General features: G+C 43.9%; 1 protein-coding gene across 1 annotated transcript in view; it reads right to left on the reverse strand.

The window, feature by feature from the left end:
• rnf213b (ring finger protein 213b) overlaps window positions 1–22631 on the reverse strand; it is a 28872-nt gene that overhangs the window by 3161 nt on the left and 3080 nt on the right. Inside the window, exons 5-58 of the mRNA XM_074663396.1 lie at window positions 22408–22577; window positions 22025–22320; window positions 21691–21938; window positions 21361–21567; window positions 21066–21279; window positions 20922–20968; window positions 20683–20848; window positions 20456–20605; window positions 20279–20371; window positions 20057–20185; window positions 19777–19942; window positions 18916–19083; window positions 18676–18825; window positions 17972–18603; window positions 17730–17889; window positions 17430–17647; window positions 17205–17348; window positions 16935–17087; window positions 14983–16264; window positions 14694–14878; window positions 14461–14613; window positions 9679–13485; window positions 9459–9595; window positions 9275–9373; window positions 9068–9180; window positions 8873–8986; window positions 8740–8786; window positions 8501–8657; window positions 8275–8410; window positions 7993–8181; window positions 7785–7918; window positions 7507–7682; window positions 7221–7424; window positions 6895–7082; window positions 6698–6818; window positions 6467–6567; window positions 6200–6379; window positions 5923–6068; window positions 5741–5840; window positions 5550–5661; window positions 5216–5420; window positions 4893–5083; window positions 4227–4349; window positions 3883–3984; window positions 3549–3794; window positions 3386–3467; window positions 3255–3289; window positions 3059–3159; window positions 2573–2723; window positions 1531–1696; window positions 1358–1452; window positions 1022–1267; window positions 791–923; window positions 617–700 (exon numbers count right to left, since the gene is read on the reverse strand). Of these exons, the coding sequence (XP_074519497.1) occupies window positions 617–700; window positions 791–923; window positions 1022–1267; window positions 1358–1452; window positions 1531–1696; window positions 2573–2723; window positions 3059–3159; window positions 3255–3289; window positions 3386–3467; window positions 3549–3794; window positions 3883–3984; window positions 4227–4349; window positions 4893–5083; window positions 5216–5420; window positions 5550–5661; window positions 5741–5840; window positions 5923–6068; window positions 6200–6379; window positions 6467–6567; window positions 6698–6818; window positions 6895–7082; window positions 7221–7424; window positions 7507–7682; window positions 7785–7918; window positions 7993–8181; window positions 8275–8410; window positions 8501–8657; window positions 8740–8786; window positions 8873–8986; window positions 9068–9180; window positions 9275–9373; window positions 9459–9595; window positions 9679–13485; window positions 14461–14613; window positions 14694–14878; window positions 14983–16264; window positions 16935–17087; window positions 17205–17348; window positions 17430–17647; window positions 17730–17889; window positions 17972–18603; window positions 18676–18825; window positions 18916–19083; window positions 19777–19942; window positions 20057–20185; window positions 20279–20371; window positions 20456–20605; window positions 20683–20848; window positions 20922–20968; window positions 21066–21279; window positions 21361–21567; window positions 21691–21938; window positions 22025–22320; window positions 22408–22577 (13352 nt within the window). The remainder of the gene's footprint in view (window positions 1–616; window positions 701–790; window positions 924–1021; window positions 1268–1357; window positions 1453–1530; window positions 1697–2572; window positions 2724–3058; window positions 3160–3254; window positions 3290–3385; window positions 3468–3548; window positions 3795–3882; window positions 3985–4226; window positions 4350–4892; window positions 5084–5215; window positions 5421–5549; window positions 5662–5740; window positions 5841–5922; window positions 6069–6199; window positions 6380–6466; window positions 6568–6697; window positions 6819–6894; window positions 7083–7220; window positions 7425–7506; window positions 7683–7784; window positions 7919–7992; window positions 8182–8274; window positions 8411–8500; window positions 8658–8739; window positions 8787–8872; window positions 8987–9067; window positions 9181–9274; window positions 9374–9458; window positions 9596–9678; window positions 13486–14460; window positions 14614–14693; window positions 14879–14982; window positions 16265–16934; window positions 17088–17204; window positions 17349–17429; window positions 17648–17729; window positions 17890–17971; window positions 18604–18675; window positions 18826–18915; window positions 19084–19776; window positions 19943–20056; window positions 20186–20278; window positions 20372–20455; window positions 20606–20682; window positions 20849–20921; window positions 20969–21065; window positions 21280–21360; window positions 21568–21690; window positions 21939–22024; window positions 22321–22407; window positions 22578–22631) is intronic.

Here is a 22631-nt window from a genome sequence, read left to right on the forward strand (position 1 = left end):
GTTTTAGGGTGCAATGTTAATGTATAAACGGGGCCTTAGATCTTTTTCTGATTTAGCTCATGTACTTGCATCCCAAGCTGAGAGTTTTTTTTGAGGCAACACACTTAAGGGTTTTTTACATAACGGTTTTAGGGTGAAACACAATTTTTTTTTGCGTTTCAGCCTATCATTTACATGGAAACAGAGTTTTTGCCGGCCTCCAGAGTGAATTTTTTTCTGAAACAGTGCTGACACCGTCACCATGTAAACAGTAAGCCGGTGTTTTCAGTGGAAACGCTGACGTCATGCTTCGCTTTGCGCGAGTGCATAAAACAGGACAACAGTACCGTTGCTACGATCGTCGTGGACTACCGTGTTGTGCTTGTGTTGCTTAATCTGCTGAATCTGCTGACTGTCTTTCAACAAAATGTGCATCTGTTGCTTCACTTCTGCTCTTAGCATTCACCAATACACCAGATGATCAGCCCAACTCTACTTCGGTAGGGATATCCTGAAAGAAGCTTCTGGTGCAGATTTTTTTCACTGTGTTTTATCGTTTTTGGATGGGCCTTAATCACTTCAATTGGTCGGTAATGCAGTAACTTGCGAGACTTAACTCTGGTCGACTAATACTTACAGTTGTTTGCCATCTCTGCTCTCAGACAGTTCCACACCTTCATGAATCTCTCCACTCTCTCCAGCAGCTTCTTCTTCTGGTAACCTGATGAAGATAGCAACAAAAGCTTGTACTGTGAGATGTGAGGTGTTGGATCGTTGTTGTTCATGTCGTGAAAATGTAATGTTCATGCACCTGCTGGTATCTTCTGTAACAGCTGTGCAATAGTCTGAGGTGTAGTGTGTGACTTCAGGGGAAACACTCTCAGCAGGTCTGACTGTAGAGCTGCCAGCTCAGGTAGGTGATGTAACTGCATCACACAGCGTATCTGAGACACACACTCACACAGTTAGTGGATAAAAAAGTAGTAAAAAATGACTTCAAACTTGTTAAACACTTTATCATCATCAGGATTGAGACCGGTACCTTTTTGAGGAACGTGACCAGCAGAGGTAAAGTGTTTCCCTCCGCTTGTCCGACCAGCTGAGAGAAGCGCTCCACGGTCATTGTCTCAGGGAGAGTCCAGAAAGAGGAACAATGTGTGGGACAGTCAGAGGGGAGAGGCAACATGCTTGCTGGATCCCCGAAGAGGACACACATCAGGGGACTTCCGGTGAGGCCGTCATCTGCACCGATTCTCTCCTGAGCTTTGGAGAGATTCTCCTTCAAACCCTGAGAACAAGAAAGAGATGATTTCATCATTTTGTAGTTTTCTTTTGGTGTCTTTATTTTGGGAGTTCACTTGGTCTGACTCTTGCCCACCTGAAGCACTGGACTGATGGCAGATTGACACACCAACTTCTCCCACTGCTCCCGCCCTTGTCTGGAGGACAGATCCCATCCTGCACCGCGGGATCCTGTGTAAACATGCAGCAAAGTTTAGTCACATCATCAAATCACAGACTACGGTTGTTAAAAAGCTGTCAGAAAGTCACCTTGAGTAAATTTTTTGCAGGCATTTAGAATCAAGTGAACTGTTACTGTGGTGTTGTCCAAGTTCTGATCCAGAGTCTTTCCTAGTACACGTAGGTCTGTTTCAAGATGCCTCCACAGGAAGGTGAAAACATCATAGGGTGTGGGGTGGATCATGTTTTCAATCCCCTACAACCAAAGACAAAAATTCATATAAAAAAGCTGTCTTGATGATAAAAGCAGAGGCGCGTACAGACCTTTTGAAGGAGAAAACAAAACAAAAAGGGGGCAAATACAGTTTGCCAACCAGCAGGGCACTGGAGCGTGTGGTTTTTGCCTAAATTTGCCTCCAGGGGGAACACTTAGTGCACATTTCCATTCATAGGGCACCTAAAGATGTGTTTCTGACTCTAAAGAAGACAGTTGACCTCTTGAATAGTCTTTAATTTTGCTCATCTTTGCACTTTATTTGCAGGCACTTTATCGTTCTTATCTTTTTTTTTATCCCTTTTTATCTCATTTATCTTTTTTTATCTTTATATCGTCTCTTAGCTCATTGTTGGCCAATCTCTGTTGGGCTTCATGTTTTGTGTCATACTGTTTCAGTGAGTATTTATTTGATGTTTTTATTTGTTATTACACTATTCTAGATCAAACTAGGGTTTGTTGTCTTGTGGTGCATCACTGAGAATCTTTATTTTTATTTTGTTGATCAAATGCTGTACTAAGTGGAGGAAAAAAGCTGTATCCAGGTTGGATAGAATGATACCTTCATATAAATAAAATGAAAAAATCTCAAAGGACGACTTGAATTTTTTTCTTTCTTTTTTCTTAATGCATTGCTGAAAGATTAGATCGGGAAATATCGCGATCAGTAGATACTCAAAATAAAAAAATTGGAATGGGAAAAGCAAAAAAAACGTGATCGGGACATCCCTCGGCAATACCATGTGTTTTTTCACAATTTGGTCAAAAGGGGGTTTGGTGAACCCCCTCAGCCCCCCCTGTGCACACCACTGGGTAACAGTATTTGTACTTCTGTTGGAAACTTAGCTCAAGTCTTACCCTGCGGTTTCTTGAAGCCCCTTGCAGCATGGCCAGATGTGTCAGCAGCCTCAGGATGCAGGACTGAGCGTAGGTCATCTGTCTCTCAGGTGCCTCAGACCTCTGTCGAGCTTCTCCCAGTACATGTCCCCTTCTGGTTTGATCTGCAATACTAAAACACACAAAGAGATTAATTTAATCTATAATTTACTGCTGTAATATTACTACTACTTCTGTAAATTTCAAATTTTTATCCACAAGGACAGGAACAAATCGGCCAACCTGGACATCCAGGAAGTCTACGTAGCACGAATTGGTTTGACACATTACCTGATCTGCATGAAATCAATTTATGTTCAGTCCACAACATCGAACATCTACTTCCACATTATGCCAATGTGACTAATTATTATGCACATGTTTTACTGACATAAATATTTTTGCGAATAAAAGAATCCAGAGAAACAACGTAACATAGAGAACATAGAGAGACTTGAGGATTTGTACCTTGCTCTTGTGTCTTGGGTGAATCCTGGGAGTGGATTGTGATTCAGGCCTCCGATTTCCAGTCCACAAAAACATTTTGCTACTTGCATTGGTCTGCCGCACTGAGATGAAAAACAGAAAAACACGATGTTTCATTTGTTTTACTTCTCTTTTCCTAAGTTGTGACAAAAAACAAAAACAAAAAAAAAACACATACGTTTCCAACTAAGCATGGATGTCCGTTGGCACAATCTGGAAAACATTTAAAGGAGATTATTGATTTTTGATTTAAGGTTGAAAGAGGAATGATGGTGGCAGATACAAAATTGAAAAATGTGAAATACATACAGTACATCTGTCCTTTCTCCCTGCTTAACCACTGTTTGGCTTCCCTTGTGTGATCATCAGGCATGGTCGGCAGAAAGGATTCCTTAAGGGAAAGCAGAAGTTGAATTTATCTGGGAATATTTTAGTGTTCAAGAAAGCTTTCTTAAGAAAATCAGCATCTCACTGTCACGTTCTGAGGCTGGAAGGCGATCTGGTGGAGAGGAACCAGCAGAGGGTTTCCAATGAGGAACACAGAGTCCAGATGGACCAGCAGCTCCAGGATGGTTTGTTTCTGAGCTGAAAGATCTGGACTGATACGAAGACTTGAGCCCAGTCCACCAATCCGGTTCGACAGAAGAGCTGAGCAGAAATCCTTGAGGTCCCTTGACTCGATGTTTTTGTTCAGGAGCCCTTCCAATCTTTTTGTCTCCTACGAGTTCATAAAAAACAACATGTAAAAAAAACTGAAGTAGCTCAGTAAAAAATATGTTTCACATAAGATCGTGAGAGTATTTGACCTCTTGCCGTGGATGAATGTTGACGTCAGGTGATTTGTAGCGGGAGGTGACCTGTCTCAACAAGGCCAGGGGCAGGAGGCTGATCTGAGAGCCCTTCAGTTTCTAGAGAGGACATCAGGAAATAACAGAAAAATCAGCTTTTAGTGTCCTTACATCACTTTAACTACATGTGTGTCATTAATTATTATACATGTTTGAATGTACATATTTAGGATGGTATTTCAATACAGCAAAAAGACAGGTAAAACCATAACTAAGGTTTACATGCATTAACTCCACAACAGCGACCCCAGGTGGACATGAGAAGACATGAAACTGTCTCGACTGATTGGAAACTTTCTGACCTGTAATTCTGCCTTGAAAGTGTCCGATTGGTTTTCCACCAACACTCGGGCCACAGCGCGTTTCATGTCCCGGTAAGACGTCCCACAGCAGAGGAAGGCGTCCATGCTGGTTGGAAATGTCCTCTTTGGAGAAGAGAATGATTTTCAGTGTTCGTTGAACTAAGTTAAAGCAAGCTTTGGCTGATACTTCCAGAGACATTTTCTTTACTGTTGCGGTAAGTTGACACAAACTTAACACATCATTTTCTGACATGTTTTAAGAAAGGTATGGCTCAATTTGACTTCTCTTGTTTCTTTTTGGCCTCTGACAAAAGGACACCCTCCAAATCTGGGTGTTTTTTGAAATCCTGAGGTATTTATAAAATACTAAATAAAATACTAAATAACATAATAATAATAATAATAATAATAATAATAATAATAATAATAATAATAATAATAATAATAATAATAATAATAATAATAATAATAATAAAATAGAAAATAATACACTTTAATTTTATATATTTAATTTAATAAATTTATTATTAAATTGTTTTCTTTAGACTTAAAATGATACTTCTCTTTGGAAATGATGCAAAAGTGAGGTAAGAACAAGGGAAAAAACATAACTTCAGTCTCAAAGTCAACAGTACATCTAGAACAGACAGCTTTGTGTCTTAGTACCTGGAGTCGAAGGAGTTCTGCCGGAAAGAGCCACCTCCAGGTGGGAGTGTTCATCAGGGAGAGGATGAAGTCCACACCTGAGACTCTGTAGAGAGCTCGAAGCAGGTAAACCCTGAGCCAGTCATTCCCACCGTACTCAAACAGCGCTTTCACCTGCTGCAGGTACTGAAACTCCACCTCCTCAAGTCTTCCTGCATCCAGAAACCAACATTACATTTACTGAAACAGGGCATCACCTCAGGCATGGTAAAACTGCAGAACATTCACTCTAATGTATGAATCTCTTCACTTTTTAAACCCCAAAAAAGTTCAGCATCAGAAACCTTTAAGAGAAGGTTTCTCCAGCAGTCGCGCAGCAGTGCTCAGACACACTCTCAGCCTGGCTGTGTTAAGCAGGAACTCTGTTGGGTCTTCTTGTCTGTCTGGACTCTGTTTTCGTGCTGTCCTGCTCAGGAATCTAGTGTCTGCTTCCATCTGCTGCTCTCTGCTTCGTCTGGTTTCTTTTGCTTCTGAACACAGCAGAGAGTCCTGGAAACAAAAAAAAACCTTTAGTGATAGCAGGTGATTTATGCTGTGATCTCTGATACATGTTCTTGTGTAAACAGTAAAGTTGAGCTCAGGACTGATAGTATTGAGGGCAGTTTGTTGGTTCTTCACCTGGAAACAGTTGACAAACAGCAGGTAGAGTTCAGGCCGGTCCTCTTTGTGCAGAAGATTCTCCTCCAAATTCCTCAGGTAGGTCTGGATGTGAACCTTCACCTGCTCAAAACTGACAGATACAACACATGGCTTTTAGGAACAGATTCTGACACCAGGAGCAACAATTTACTCGACTTTGTTGTGCTCACCTGTGTTGCAGCAGCAGTTTTGGCAGCACAGATCGAACCACCGGGCTGTTATCAACACACTCCAGGAAAGGAGTGAGCTCTCTGGTTCTGTAAACATCACCTGCATCACAAAGAAAAAAAAAGTGTCCATGCTTTCTTCTTCAAGCATTATCACTCATCTAGTGATCAAAAACTATACTGACCGTTAGCAGAGACAAGCAATGAGAAGAGAAGCTCCACCATCTCGTCTGCAGGGGTCTGTTCCTCTGACAGGCAGAACCTGGACACCACCTCCAGGAAGAAGGAGTTACAGCACTCTCTGACCTCAGCCTGCTGCCGGAGGGAAGCTCTGGGCAGAAAAGAGATGAAAGAGAAGATTAACATACACTTTAAACACAGATTTTTGCCTTTTGTCTTTAGAACATGTGTCATTAGAACAGTGAGAGTGAAAGTTTTCAGTAGACATTCTTCTGATCTTACTTAACGCTGAGTGAAACTCTGAGCTGGAAGTCTGATGGCAGCTCTGCTCTGCATTTTGGGCAGCTGCGTCTGTTTGGCTGAATGTATCTCTGGAGGCAGGACAAGCAGAAGACGTGCTGACAGGGCAGGACGCATGGCTCTGCGAACTCCTCGAAACAAATTGGACAGGAAATGCCGAACCTTTTCAGAAGACATCAGGAGAGAGTGATTGTTGAGCATTAAGGGGCTAAAAAGGCTAAAAAGAAATGATAAAGGACGGATCCTCACCTCAGATCTCGGCTGATACTCTCGTCATGGAAAGAATTGAGGATGCGAATCAGCTGCTGCAGAGTCCCCACGCTCCTCAGATCAGGTGATTCCTGCATCAACTGTGAGAATAAAACACATTTTAAAGATCACTTTTCAGGCACAAATTGACAAATAACATCAGGGCTGAAGCATGGTCAAAAAAAAAAATTTAACCGATTACCAAACAAAGCCTTTATCTCTTTTACTCACATTCAGGTGAAGGTTGCAGTGTTTCAGAGACAGTTGTTTCAACCTCGAGTCCTTCTGTTCAACTTTCAAAACCACATTCTGGATAAAAGATACCACAACCAGCATCCCTTGCCACATTGACCTGAAAAGCAAATGAGCTTGATAAAAAAACATTTCAAACCCATCTTTTTCTTTCCTCTGCATCCTCCCTCACTCACCTGATGGAGTCCAGATGCTGCAGACAGCTGGGGCTGCACAGGTTGGTGTACTTCAGGCCGAACACTCTGTCTAGACATGGCTGACTGAACTCCACTCTGTGCACAAAGATCTCACACTCCTGCTGAGACCTCAAAGTGAGGAGTTTGTTCTGCTCAACACAGACACCAAGAGCCAAAATGTCCTCCACCTGACAAAAAAGACATTAAATTAATCAGAAGATCATAAAATATTATAGAGTTTAAGTTTGCATGTTAGCACCTGAGAACTTCTTCATGTTAGACAAAGTTTCAAGAGACGTCACCAAAAAATGTAAAAACATTCTCACCATTTCCTGGTGCTCTTTCTTTGAGCCCTGCTGAAGGATGTCCGTGGCGAGCTGGGGCTGAAGCAGAAATATGTGGCAGAGCGTGTCCAGTCTGAGAGCAAAATGTTTGGCAGCAGCATGGATCCAAGCAGGTGAGAGGTCAGAGGAAACACCTGAGCTCCTCTGAAGTTCCGACACACAGCCCAGCATGGCCCTTGTGAACACCTGTGCAAAATGTGAACAACAACACTAATTATCTGTTTTTTAAATGTGCTTCCTGTAAACCTGTGGCTTATAGCGTCTGTACCCTGAGCTCGTCCTTTGACTTGATCTTCAGAGACATCAGCAGAAAGTCGTGGAGGTAGTGGAGGCCGTACTCCGATTTCTCCTCCTCTGAGAGTTTCTGTAAGCAGGCGCCAAGACGGCTGTTGTTGAAGGTGCTCACAAACTGAAGGATCCTCTCTGCGCCACCCTCTGTCCTGACTGATGATCAGTATAGGAGTAGAAAACAACATAAGGGTAGCATGATATAAAAAATAGGGGTTGTAATGTGTTTACAGCTTTAACAGAGAAACTCAGACGAACCTGGCATGAACTCTGACTCTTCCCAAAGACTGTCGAGCTGAGTCTTCATGAGCCTGCTAAATACAGCAGCACAAGGCTGCTCCTCGCCATCCAACGTGAGGTAGTGCTGCACAAGCACCTCCTGATCTGGCTCACTAGGAATGAAAATGATGCTTTCAGAGGATTTCATTCATTCTAGGAATTATTCAGAAGAAGAAACTAATCATACCTTTGGTTCTGGGGAAATATGAGGTCTAAAACCTGTGGATCAGCAAAGATGTCCAGCCAGAGCTTTTTCAGACCCTCACTGAGACGGTCATCACAGAGTAGGTCCAGGTTTGCATACTGGTCAACAACTTCCAACATCCTCGCCAAGATTGGAGTCACAGTAGACTGGAGACAGCGCCAGAGGGTGTGTCTTCAAGTTTAGAGTTTCACAAAAGAAGACAGAACATGACTCAACCAGCTGTAACCAGTATATAATTAATTATATTACTTACATATGCTTTACCTCAGGGTCCCCCCCTCCTGCAGAGCATGGCGTTTCTTTGCTTCTCTGTTCACCCACTCTTTAGGAGAATCCATCAATTCCTCTCTCTGTGCCAAAGCTTTGGCCAGTCGACCCAACAACACCTCCTGGAAACGAGCTTTAAAAAAAAATACAGTTTAGATCAACCAGTAACTAGATAAAGATGCAACAAGTGGGAGAACCTGCAGCCACGCTGAAGTTGTTTCACCTCCTATTTGGCCTCCATCAGCTCCCAGAAGAGTCAGAAGGATGTGCATCCGCTGCATGCTCCGAGATGTTTTTCCGTTGGTGTCTCTCAGAAGGCCAACGGCTTTTTGAATGCATGATCTCACCAGAGATAAGCTGTGGAGGTGAGCTTTATCTGCCTGTAAGAAGATAGATCAATTCAAGCACCATATACACAAACATGCAAAGGAACACCACTCATAAACACCTTTTTTAATCTACCTGAGAGTCTCCACTTTTCCTCATTGTTTCTCCATCCTCAAGGTGTTCTGTAAAAAACAAAAGAAATTACTCTCACATTTTAAGATCAAAACATTAATGCCTCTCATCGTTTAAAGCTCTGGAGATGTTGAACCTGGAGGAGAAGGGTTGAGCAGGTTGCTAATTAGAGTCCCACAGAAAACCAAAAGGTTCAGGCTCATGTCCTCTGAGTCCCTCAGGTCGTCGATATGAAACGACTGCCAGAAACCTTAGACATTAAAGCAAAATTAAACAACTGCAATTTTATGATCATGATTAACTTCATTACTCGCTGTTGTAATTAACTCACCTCCTTGGAAACCAATGTACTGAGACTGACTCAAGATTCTTGAAACCTTCACAATGAAAATCACCCAACAGGGTTGATCCTCCAGGGACATCAAACAGTTCATGGTGCAATATCTAGAGGAATGAAAATCATGACTCATCATGTCCGTTTTAAGACATACATTGAATTATCCATCTAACTTCAAGGGATCTTGATTCTGAGCCCTACTTTGCTGATGCTATGAGTTCATCGCTGCACTGGGATTCCTCGAGGTCCATCTGGATTAACAGGATGTGAAGAGACTGTCCAGCGTTCTGAAGGAAGCCCCTGAGAACAAAGGGCAAGAAAATGAAAAACTATGAAAACTTAGATTAAAAATAAGAAGGGTTATCACAATACAAATGATTTGTACCGTATCTTGTTGCAGAAGGAGACTTCAGTGTCAAACTGATGGAGCGAGAGCAGCAGGATTCTGTCGGTGTGCACTCCAAGGGCATAAGCAATGTCCCTGACATCTGATCTGGTCAACAAACTGGAGAATGTTGTGATCTAATGCAAAGACATGAAGGTGTCAGACATCTCAACATTACCCTCCAGTTTTACTAAAAGCTGAGTCATGGTTAAAAAATTACCTCCAGAAACGTCCTCGATCCATGATGCTTGGTCAAGCAATCCTCCAGGAAGTCTCGAACCGAGTGGTGATGCTGCTGCTCGAAGTACATCCTTTGGAGTTTCTCCTTCTCCTGGTTTGCCAAATCAGAACCCCTGAGCCTCATCACAGCGTCAGGGGTGGCACAGTTCAGCAAGAAACATTTTGCCAAAGCCAAGACCTCTTCTTCCTCGTTTTCCTCAGCAATGTCTTCAGTCTCCATCACTTCTTCGCTCTCAGTCATCACTTTGTTTTCATCCTTACACACCTCCATCGATTCATTGGCATTCGTCTCCAGGGGCTCATGTTCCAGCTCTTTCACAGCAGTGTCTACGTCCATCTCATCCTGCAACTTATCATCCTCCTTTTCAGTTGCCTCTTTTGGTCCTTCAGGATTTGATTCAGAGGTTACAGTTTGTTCAACATCCTCAAGAGTGTGATTCTCTTTTGCAATTTCTTCAACTTTTTGTGCTTTCCTTTCAAGTGCCTGCAAAAGGGCACTGGCACAGGCATCCCCATGGTAACCCACAAAAATGTCTGACAGCTTGAAATCCTCTGATGCTTTACCCGAGAACTCCTTCACCCACTCCTTCAGCTTGAGGAGAACCCTTCGCTGCCATGGCTCCAGATCAGTGCTCCTGTCCACTCTGTGCTTTTCGAGCCTGTTGATGAGCGGCACAGGGAAGTGTTCATAGACCTTCATCTGGTCCTCCACTACCACCAATCTGAAGTTTGTGTGGACACGACATTTCACCCTGTGGGATCCGAGACCGAGATCAACATACTGCTGCTTGCTGAGGTAAACATAGTACTGGTTCAAGGCATCGTACAGGCTTTCATAGAGATTCTGCATGTTGAGGAGGATGACTGTACGCCCTGTTTCCATGCATGTCTTCACTCGATTAACATTTCTACAGATCTGAGCATACTCCTGGTCTTTAGGGAATCCTGAACCAAAGACAATCTCAGGGGCCGGGCAGTCACTTTTTCCAAAGACCTGTTGCTGAAGTATATGGAGGGCAGCATTGTTTGTGGTCAGTAAGAGCAGGTAACGGCTCTCCTGCTCAGAGTCATGATCAAGATTCTTTTTCACCATCTGCAAGGTGCTTGGTCTGGGAACTTCTGTTAAGTCTTGGAGAACCTCTTGGAAAAATATGACGGGATCAAAGACCTCCGGCTGCCCACTGAAGTTGCGCAAGATGGCCTCTACCAGCTGACTGCCATCTGGCTCGTGATGTGTGGACTTGACAGCTGCAAAGAGCATTTTGACGAGGCTGTAGTAATCCCTCAGACCAAAGAACTGGTTCTTTGAGGTTTCATTACAGATGCTCAAGAAGGCCTTTGCCAAAGGTGGAAAGAGGTGTTTGATTTTCAGGAGGATTTGGTTGGAGGATGAACAGATTCCCTTTGCAGTTTCAACAAGTTCCTCTTCACTTGGATCCCATCTGGACAGAAATATCCCTCTGTTCATCTTTGCTGGGTCAAGAGCCCAGTTGGAAATGCCAACAAAGCCAACCTTCATGTGAGGATCTGGCTTGTCGTTGTCAATGCAGCCATCCTCCAAGAGAGGATGAAGTGTCTTCAGGGGCATCTGAGGAGAATCCTCTGCCAGGCCTATCTCATCAAGCACCACCACTGACACATACTCGTCCATGTTTTTGTCCTTCTGGAAGCGGGCACAGTTCCTGAAAGTCCCTATGATCCCCTCAGGGCTCGAGTGAGGACTGCACTGAAAGGACACCATGTGAACTTGCTTCAGCTTCTTGAATAAATCACAGTGGGAGGTCTGCCCTTGCATTGCATCAGCAACAACTGTTTTCGCAAGTGACTTAGAGCTGCCTGGCTTCCCAACAAGGAAGAGCGGGATCCTGAGCTCAATGCAAACCACCATGAGGAAGACGTTCTCTTTTAGGGCTACATTTTTGGCGATGGTCTCTCTGGTCTTAATGTTCTGGAGAAAGAAATCCTGACAGGTGGAAATCACTTCCTGCAATACTTCTGAAGAATTCAAAGGTTCAGGAAAGTAGCGACAAATCTCAGAGAGATACTCGTCTTTTGAAACCAGAGATGGGTAGTAGCAGACTCCAACTGCAAGAACCAAGCACTTCAGTGTTTTACAAGCTTCACTGAGACGTGAGCTGTTGGGAAACAGGATGTCGCTGTGCTGGTAGAACCAAATCAGCACTTTCATGGACCTCTCCACATCTCTCAGACTCACAAAGCTGCACTCGTTTTTACGACTCCGCATGTATTTCTGTGAGGCTCCCAGAACGTTTGAGATGATCTGCATGCAGACCGCTGGCAGGTGATGGTCTTGGACTTTCTTTTGAACAATCTGTCTGATGTAGGAAAGTTCAGTGAAATCACTCAACTGGCCAAAATCCCACACAAGAGAGGCCATGCTTGGCGGCAGAGGATGAACTCGGTACACCAGCTGCCTTAGGGGCACTTTGCCAAGACGATCCTCTGTTTCATCTGCCTTCACCCTGTACCCTAAACCTGCTCGCTCTAAACGCTCAACCATTTCAGGTGAGTGCTTCCTGTAAGGATTGCAAGCAGCTATTATTTTCAAGCCACTGCCTGCTTTCAGGGGTTTTCCTTTAATGGATCGATCACACAGGATTTCTTTGATGGCAAAAATAGCCTCTGTGGTGTTGGCTTCATCGAAGAACAACACAGTGTCCAGTTTGTGCATCCTGTGGTTATTCTTTGCGAGGACCTCCGCCTCTCTCACCTTTTTGTAGATCATCCCTGCTGTTGTACCTCCGTGTACCTTTACCAGTACCATGTTCTCTACTGGTCTCTCCTCTCTCTGCAGGGCACAAAGGAAACTGACTAATCTGGTCTTCCCACAGCCGGTTTCTCCCATGATGACCACTGGAATCCCACACCTGAATCTCATGTGTATGGCCAACATCTTCATCACATTGTCAGCAGTGAGCTCGTATGTTGGGTCTGGATCGAAGTCTCTGGAGGTTATTCCTCTCTTTGCACCAACAGCGCTTGAAATCCTTTTGATTTTGTCTGGTCGGGGCAGGAGATCGAAGTCTTCAGCGAGAGGGATCCTTTGCAGTTCCAAACCTTGGAAAAGTTCTTGAGACATCACATCTTCAATCAAGATCCTCTGGCTGTGAGGATCAACTGCATCGAGCCTGTATTGCCTGAGGCTGCTTTGCACATTGAAGCCCAGGAAAGACATTGAGTAGCCGTCTGCGTTGAAGAAAATGTACGGATGAGACTCATTCTCCCAGTGTTTGCGGATTGTTAGACGAGCAAGGAGATCGTCCTCCTGGCTGTTGTCAACACGCACCATGGGACTTTCATCAGTTGTGTTCAGAGATGGAGAAGCAAAGTCTCTCGCCATTCGAATCATGAACTTCACGATGAAGCCTTTGAACCCTGGAAGCTCGTCAGCCAGAAAGTCTGGATCACAGAAAATTGAGTTCTCACAGTCTTTCAGCTGCACGTTGAGGAACCAGGAGAAGTTCTTCAGCTCGGCCCAGGACGGATCTTTCATTCCACAGTAAAACAGAAAGAGATTGACACAGTCGATGGGATCTCCCACTTGGGATCCTTTCTGGAATTTGAAGTGATCCAGATTCTGTTTTTTGTCGTATCTCTTCAGGTATTGATAGGGTCTCTGAATCCCCTCACTGAAGAACTCCTGGTGGTCCATGAGTGGATCGAAGCTGTGTTTCAACTGAACCCCTCGACTGACCATCAACTGCATCACCTCTTTCGGAGGTCGACAGTGGATGGTGGGCAGAATGTCCAGGAGTCCAAGCTGCGTCTGCAAATTAAACAACCAATAAGTTTCATCGGATATGTCTTCAAGGTGAAGTGTGAAGAAATTAGAATTCCAGCAACATTGATCAGATTTTAGATTGAGCCCATCTATTGCTAAAACATCACACCACTAGGTGACAGAAGCCATTAGAGATCAAACAAGCTCCTGGAGATGGCATCACTTATTTCTATCATGGCGATGGGCGTTGATGTTGCGGGACATGTCTCATAGCTGGAGAAACAACAGGCAGAAAGCTCCATGACAGCCACATAACCCTCTGATGGCTCACGTTCTGTTTGACAGAGCTAGCCTTCAACAATGAACCAGCTACAGAAATTTTAGGCAAAGGTACGTTGCAGAAAAAAGCCAAGTTCAGCATCCTCCTTCAGACCAAACTTTTTCATTGATGACTCACAGTTTGGAAACTATACACTGATGTTTACTCTCCTTTTAGTCCTTGTCTGTCCCAGGTTATTCATTTCTTCCTGATCTTTTTAGACCAAACTGTGATGGCTTTAGTCTTGATGGATTCAAGACTCTCAATCTTATTATTTTGTGCAGAACAACAAAACATACTCTTTCTTATTCTTCTTCAACAAGAACAACAAGACTAACAACTGCCCTCTCTCTTCTCTTCCGCCTGCCTTCCAGCTAGATTTCGGGACTGGCAGACAGGCTTGTATGGAAAACTGCATTTCGCTCTTTCTCTCCTCCAAAATCTTGTTCGTTCGTTATGTCTGCCTCTATAGGTGACTTATTACTTGCAGAAATGTACGTATGAACACCAATTTTAAGAAACTTCACATAGATAAATAAATGTTATATCTCATTTCCACTGTTTCTGTTTGGCCAAATGCTGCAAACTTCTGCACACAACATCTTTAAAAATGTAGACTAATGTTATCCACATCAAGCATGTTAAAACGCATTGCAAGAGGAGTACAAAATGGTATCATGATCCCAAAAAGACATTGCTACCTGTGTTTGCTGGTTCTGAAAGGATGTAGACGATCTCAGGACTTCAACAGTGATCAGATGAGCATCGTTCCTCCTCCACAGCACGCCATGGCTGTCACTCAAACAGCCCAGAACTAACAAATGGAAGAGGAGCTCCTCAAGACCTGTACGCACCTGGATAGTATCAAAAGTCAGTGTTTGAATAAGCCCAAGGTACGTTCTCATAATTTGAGAATTTGGTAACAAGTACTTACTCCAGCAGTGTCTATGTGCAAGAGAACAGGGTCCTGCTCTCTCAAAGGTTCCAGTTTCTCAGATAAACTCTTAACCAAAGCGTCCACATCAACCGAGGGCTCGATCAGTCTGAGAGTGATGTGCTCTGCTCGGGGAGATTTCTGCTGGAAGGTCTCAAACAGTCGATCCACGTACAGAGATTTGCCTGTACATAGGATAAGATTTGTTGGGTGAGTTCACTGATTTTTGTCCTTCATTGATTTAAAATGTGTTTTTGTTTTGTAGCTTTGGTGATCGGGTGTATCTTACCCACTGCAGGCCGTGAAGATGACACCATCCAGACTGAGAGCTGATGTGGAGACACCAGAGACACTGGGCTCTCTGGGATTGTGTTTTGTATGAAGTGATGATGAAGGTATTTCTTTCCACGCTCTGCTGTGAGACTGGCACAAGCCTGCACTTTGTCACTGCTGAAGAAAGAGGGAACATATCTGTGCTGGTGCACAACTGGACTCACTATCACCAAACGATAATGTGGGCTGGCACTTCTCTCAAGACTCTCAAAGAGCTCCCCCAAGGCCACGCTGACGTCATATCCCAGCAGCCCTGGATTGACAAGAGAGTAAATCTTCTGTGAGTTCAGTCCGGGTCCTTGGTGGAGAGCTCTGCGGAGGAAGATCTCCACCTCCTCCTCTGTGGTGTCCTCTTTGCAGACCAGAACCTCATCAGAGGAAGGCAGAGGCTGCTCTGGACTCTCCATGTAGAAAGACAAGACTGTGGTGAAAACTTCTGCACTGGGACAAAGCACCAGACTGGGTTTCCCTTCCCGTAGGATTCTTGGAAGATTCCTGATCATGTGTTGCTCGTTCATTTCAGAGAGGCATGAGAGGAAGTGAGCCAACGATGAGATGTCCAAGTACTCATGGAGGTACCGTGACATGTTGTCCTTGAATCTACACCACAGCTTTTCAACACTGTCTTCATCATGCTTCCTGGTGTCACTTTTCATGTCAACGTCACCTTCATCTTCTGACGAAAACTGCATCAGATCATGACCATCATCTATGTGTTGTGGCGAAAAGTCCATAGATGGTTTGGGAAACTCGTCTTCATCGTCTGACTCAACTTCCTCCAGATCATCCTGCTCTGACTTCATACTCACTGCATTCATGTAGGCAGCTCTGACATCACCCAGTGTGCAGTGAGGCTTGATGGGAAAGAGTAAATGCCACAGCTGTGCAGGCACTGGTGCCCTCCCCTGGCACACTTTGTGTATCCAGTGGCAGAGGAACACCATCTGCTCTGAGGTGAAGTGGTTCAACAGGTTAAAGCTGGAGCGCATCTTGCTGATGAAGGAACGCCACTCCTTTTGGCATCTATCCATGGAGTGAGCCAGCTTCTGCAGCTGCTCGGTCACCTCACCATCGTGGTGAAACATCTCTGTGTCAGTCAGGGACAGGAAGGTGACTCTGATGCAAGGTTGCTGTTTAGTGCAGCACTGGACCTCTGCACGCCACTCTCTGAAGAGCAGGTTACCAGATATTTGCATCTGGAGGAGAATGTTTCCCAGTCTCTGAACTCCTTCGAAGACCTGAAGTGAGCGCGAGCAGAGTAGAGATTCATTTAAAAGACAACTAGAAAAGAACTTTGAGAGCACAGACCTCCACCAAGCATAGTGTGATTGTCACGCAACACTACTTTAATGTTATCCTCCCTTTCAGCAGACTGTCTGCTACAATTTGGTGTTAGTTGCAGGTTTGTATGATAATTTGTTTCCTGACAGTGTTGAAAATTATGACCCAGTACATATTTCATATTCCAGATCTTAGTATCAGGAATATTGGCAGGATCTGGATCGTACTTTTAAATCTGTCAGAAATTATGGTGACCTTGTCTTGTATTGTTTTGCAAAGCAATCCGAACATTTATGGTGGAGTTATATACACATATGGTGAAAACGGCCCTATCTCACAATGATAAAGAATCCTTTAAAAAAGTACTGGAACCAGACAGTGATCCAGATCACCTCCAAAATATAACCACCTCTTCCTTATCCCATTTTGAACATTTCCTAAAAATTTCATCAAGATCCGTTTGTTACTTTTTGAGTTTTGTTGTTCACGGACAGACAGACAAACTCTCCCAAAAACACAATTTCCTTGGTGGAGGTAATAAAGCCCATGCACATAATACTGTTTGCTTTGTTACATTGTCATAATCTTGATGATTTATCAGTTTTAAATCAGAAAAACTTCACTGACCTCCGTGAACCTGTTCACTTGTTCCCTGCCGTGCTCTCCTTTGGAGGACATGAGCATGAGTTTGTTTTGAAGCTCCAGCAGCTCTTCCAACTTGTAGCTCTTCTCCTCTCTGCCTTGTTTCACTCTGACGTGTATCATGTTTTGCAAACATCTCTGTGTACAAGAAGGATTACTTCAACCCTGCTTTATGAATATCTCAAAAACATTTAAGGAAACTTCAGAACATGGTGTAACTTTGTGATATTTGATATCAAGAGATCAGTCTCTCACCTTCTCTGTGTTTTTATCAGACCAGCCGATGTAGTAAACTCCATGAGCGTTAATAGAAGACGCGAGAGAAAGGGAGGACTGCTCCACAGAGCCGTGAGTCTCCTTCAGCCCTTTGAGCCAGCTCAACAGCCGAGTGGACTCTCTCTGGAAAACAAACGCTGTAGCATCACGATTACGTCACATATGAGTATGTTAAATGTGTGCTGAGAAAGCAAGAGTGAGTACCAGCTTGTCTGGTAGCTTCTCATCGCGCCTTTGGGTGTCCCACACCTTCTGAGCACGCTTCATGAACTCCTCAAAGCCGGCGTGAGGAGAGAGGAAGTAGAGCAGAGGAGCGTAGCCCATCACAGCATCGTGAAAACAGGCCACCTGATCGATCTCTGTGTCGTTCTCTCCAGCAGATATAGAGGCCAGCTCGACGTAGACCTTCACATCGCTCATATCTAAGGGGAGGAGAGGAGTCAGTCAAACATGATGAATGCTTTGAATGATGAGGAGTTCTTTTATGAAAAGCAGAAGTCTCACTTCTCAGGTTTTCTTTGACCCAGCTGATGAGTGTCCGGCTCTGGAGAAACTCCTCCAGACAGGCTGTGTTCTGCTTGGTGACTGAGGAGAGCTGCTGTTTGGCCCGAAACAGGTCTTCAGTGAGAGACCCCAGAGATCTCTGCTTGAATGTGTCTTCTTCCTGTAAAAGATTCATGTATTAGAGAATTACTGTCTTAGAAAGAAAAGCACATTGTGTTTTGTAGATGTCGAAAGAGTATTACCAGCTGGGTGAGAGTTTCAATCTCTGTGAAGTTCCCAGAAAGCTTCATCCTCTCAGCTATCTTTAGCACCGCACTGGCTGCAGCCGCTGCTCCATGAAGCTGTCGATACTCCTGAATCTGACCCAGTCTGACCTCCACCCACTTCTCTTCAGGTCTGAGTATCCTCTGCTCGCTCAGTATCTCAGACATCAGACCCAGCTCCATCTTCATTAGATCCCCTCCTCCTTCATCACCAGAATCCTTCAAAACCCGATCCAGCTGCTCGAAAGTGATGCTTGAGTCTGAAATGCTGACACCGAGCTGGCATAAGTCGGCCAGCAGCGGCTTCCAGATGTCCTCACAGATCTGTGTTAAGCTGACTGGAACAGGAGCAGGGGTGGGATGCCTTCTCGAGGCCACATATGCAGCTCCCGTGACCCAGGAGGAGAGGATAAGGTTGCTGTGCTGCAGTTTGTGCATCTCAGCGGCCATTTTTAAGACGTCCAGACTGGCTTTGTACCAGAGGATCTGTGGAGGGCCCATCTTCCCCAACTTCCCGTCAGAATCGAAGGATTGAACAAGCACCAGTTGGTTCAGGCTCACGGTCTGAAGATCTGCAGTGTGCTGCTCCTCGAGGGCCGCCATCTCAGGAACTGTTAAAATAAGATTCATGATCCTGAAGATACCACCACAAACGATCATACTGAGTCAAAGAATCAACTTACCCACAATGCTTTCTGTTACTTTGGCGATCATCTTCAGGAGTGTGTCCATCTGCTGTTTCCGCAGCATGAAGGAGTTTAAATCCTTCTCTCTCTGAGCCAAAACAACGTCAACATCACCTAGAGCAACTCCAGACTCTGTGTTTTTCTTTACTGTGGGAGAAAAACATCATTTAAACATCATTTTCCATTCAGGAGAAATTTACATAGAAATAAAGAGTAAGTGCTTCTAAAGGTTCATACACTGTCGGTAAAGTCTCTTGAACTGCTCTCTGTGTTTCAGGCAGGTCTGCAGGTGTCCCAGGGGAACGCTTCCTTGAAGAAGAGACTCCACCAGAGATTTGAGAGAATCCAGAGAGCCGTGGATGACCAGCCCTGCAGCGTCATCCACACGGATCGACTTCCAGTCTCCTGAGGGGAAAACATGTGCAATGTGGTCATCAAAAGCTTTTTTTTTTTTTAACAATATGTTATTGAGTTTTCAACATTATTTGAGACATACAATTACAACTACATAAATTCTAAGGACCACTAAATTACAAACAAAACAAAACAATAATAAAAAAATAAGACATCAAAAAAAATAATTTAAAAAAACAAAACAAAATTAATTTAAATTACAAAAAAAGTTATTTATTATTACTGTCCATATTAAAGAAAAATAACCAAAGTGAGTTCATTAATGATTTGTGATTTGTTAATCACAAATATTTTCTCAGAAAACAGTTTTTCCCACAGTGACCATCATGACCATAGTTACTGACATCGACAGTTCTTTACCAGCCTAACATAATACATGTGAAAAGTCTTTATTTTGAAGAAAATTTATCAATAGGCCCCAGATATCCTCAAACAGTTTTATTTGTCTTGGAGTGTATATGTTATTTTTTCCGGGGCCAAGCACAGAGACATTTCATTAAACCACCGTGTAATACTAAGCCTACCACTGCTTTTCCATGTTAATGCAATTGTACTTTTAGCCTGCAATGTACTGAGGTCTATAAAAGCCTGTTCCCTGAAGGTCATATTATGTCATTTTGGTTGATACCAAGAAGATCAAAAGCTCTTTTATGGTAATACTTAGACTTAAATAAAATGAAATACCTTGAGACAGGAAGTGGCTCACGGCAGACTGTGGATGGAGCAGCTGGACGATGGCGTTGTTTCTGAACCGTGACGCTGACTCGACAACAAAAGCAGACGTGACAACCTCAGGGAGATCCTTCACCCTAGAGGTGAGATTCCTTAACAGATCTCCTTCCTGCTCCCTCTAAAACATTAATGAAAAACAAATCATCATATTTAATTCAAGGATAGGAGAGGATAAAGCTCTTTTCAGGATCTGGAAGGCAGAAAAAGCTTCTCAGCTGGCAGCTCTCTGTACCTGGCAGATCGTCTTGATCGCAGACTGACACAGCTCATCGAAACAGCTCTGTATGAAATCATGACTCTTTCTTATTGATGCCAAAGATGATTCAAGACAGCAGAGCAGAACTTTATCCTCCTCACTCGACTGAAATAAAGCAAAAATTATTCATCTGCTGGAACATAATTTATGTTTTAATCTTTGCTGGATCTGAAAACATCAAGCCACGACAGCACTGACTTGAGAAATCCTCTTCTTCAAGTCTTTTTTCAGGCTCAGACTCCAACTTGACTTTTCAGGTGAGCTTTCCACCTTAAGCAGTGCATCCCACATCTGTAAGTTTAAAAGAGAACTTCAGAAAACGTTTTACTGCCTGATTTGAAATGATCTGCAGACAGATATTCACTGAGTGCTTACACCAATTTCCTTTGGGTAGCTGAGCGTTTTTGATGGTGTTAAAAGTGTTTTTTGCAGCAGCTCATCTCTCCACTCGCTGATTCTCTGCTGCACAGCCTGCAGCTCCTCCTGGAGTTTCTGCTCCATGGTCTCAATCTCCTCCTCTGGGGACTAAAAGGCATAAACAGTTAAATGAAGTTTATGCAGCAGAATGATGCAGTCAGAGAACGTAACGATGAGTTTATCACCTCCTCCTTCAGTCTAGCTTGTAATATCGCTGCTAAATTCAGCAGAAGCCTGTAGGACAGAACCACCGTCTGGTATTCAGGGACAAGTCGCACAACGCTGCACATGTACTTCACCATGCTGATGCTGCTCATGAAGGCTGGCTTTATATTTCCTGATTGGCACATCCTGCAAACACAGAGAGTAAGAATGAAAGAAGCATAAAACTCTGCACAAGTGAAGAATATTTCATCCTCCTTACCTTTCTTTCTCTTGCTCAACCTTTGGAAGTATTCGAGTCAGGACTTTCTATACATAAAAACGACAAACATGATTAAAAATGCTCATCGTGAAGATAAAAAGATGTTAACAGCAGCTGAATGTTGCTATAAGCACACGTTTCCACCTTAGCGGCCTCCTGCGTTCTGCTGTAATCCCTACTCTCTCCGATTTTTCTCAGCCTGTACATCAGACTCTGGATCAGGTGCTCCAAAGAGACTCCTGTCAGCTCTGACAAATCAGGCAGATCCTCAAACGCGACCAGAGATAACCAGCTCAACCTCAGAAGCAGCATCTCTTCCATCAGAGATAACTGTGTCTGGATCAAATTAAGCATCCTCCTGTGAAGACAAGAAACATTTGATTCAAACGTAAATTTGGGAAACGCGAAAGAGAGCCTACTGTTCCTCTAAGACACTCACTTTCTTTTATCAGGGTAGGACTGCACAGTCTGTCTGAACTTGATGAACTGGACATGATCGAGTCCTGACCAGCTCTCCTCTTCAACAGCCGGACCCACTTTAGCTGCGTTGGCTCCAGGCTGTCTGAGCCTGAAGAGGAGGGGAACGAGGAGGACAAGCTCCACCACCGTGTACTGAGCACAGAGGTTCATCAGACCCAACACGATGCTGGAGGACAGAGAAATGAAAGGATGTTAGGAGGCATCACACACCAGGAACTCTGTCAAATTCAAGTCCAAAGTCTAAAGGACTGACAAGCAATCTCAAGTTATAGCTGGAACCCAAACTTACAACTGTAGATTGTTGAAGACATTGAGCGCCTCGTCCAGGTTCTGCTTGTCCATTGCAGCCGCAGAGGAAATCAGGAGGCACAGCTCAGCCCAGCCTTTCACTCCAAGGTTGATGTTTAACTTTCTGGTCACAACAAAAACAGAAAGCCCCAGAAGGAGAGGACTGGTGCTCTTCCAGTCACGTGGAAATTTCCCATCAGACTCTCCTTTTAAGATCTGAACCAAAGTCTCTGAAACCAGCTCTGAAGTCTGTGAATCATAAAAACATTGAGTTACAAGTAACGCCTCAGAAAGAAAACTCAAAAGAAAGAATGTGACTCTTGTTTTACACCAACCTTGACCATAGGAGGTGGTGAATTATCTGAAAAACTCATCCTCTCATGCGCTGAACCAAGACTCCACCTAAAATTAGCCAGTTTTTCACACAGGCTGTCTGTGCTTTGTTTGTCTGATGGGTTCCAGTTCTGGAAGATTCTGCTGAGCAGGTCTCTGGCTGAGGTCTGCCAGGCGTCTGAGATCTCCACACCTTTGGCTGTCTTTAGGCCAAAAATCTGCAGACCAGCATCCCAGAAACTCTGCACTGTGGATCCAGCCTCCAGGCGACTGATGAAGCCTTCGTACAGATGCAGCTCTGCGGGAAAGACACATTCAGAGTGAAATCATACAAACCTACAGTGGTGGTGTGAGATACTGACACAGAATGCTACACCTGTTTTACCTTTAATGTTTGAGTTGAGTGGGATTTGAACGTGTCTTGTCATAGCTCCTGAAATCTCTTTGCGCCGTTGCTTTACGCCATACCAGTAGGTTAACCAGCTGCCTCTCTTTAAATTCTTTTCTTCTATAGAGAGACTTGCCTCGACCAGATAACCTTCCTCTTTTAGTCCGCTAAAAGATAAATATGAGACAACTGTTAAATTAAATCTTTATACGAGTTAAAAC

The sequence above is a fragment of the Halichoeres trimaculatus genome, unplaced genomic scaffold (genome assembly GCF_033239565.1).
Source record: "Halichoeres trimaculatus isolate MK-OKI-2021-1 unplaced genomic scaffold, fHalTri1.1 fHalTri1_scaffold_23, whole genome shotgun sequence".
Classification (NCBI taxonomy): Eukaryota; Metazoa; Chordata; class Actinopteri; order Labriformes; family Labridae; genus Halichoeres; species Halichoeres trimaculatus.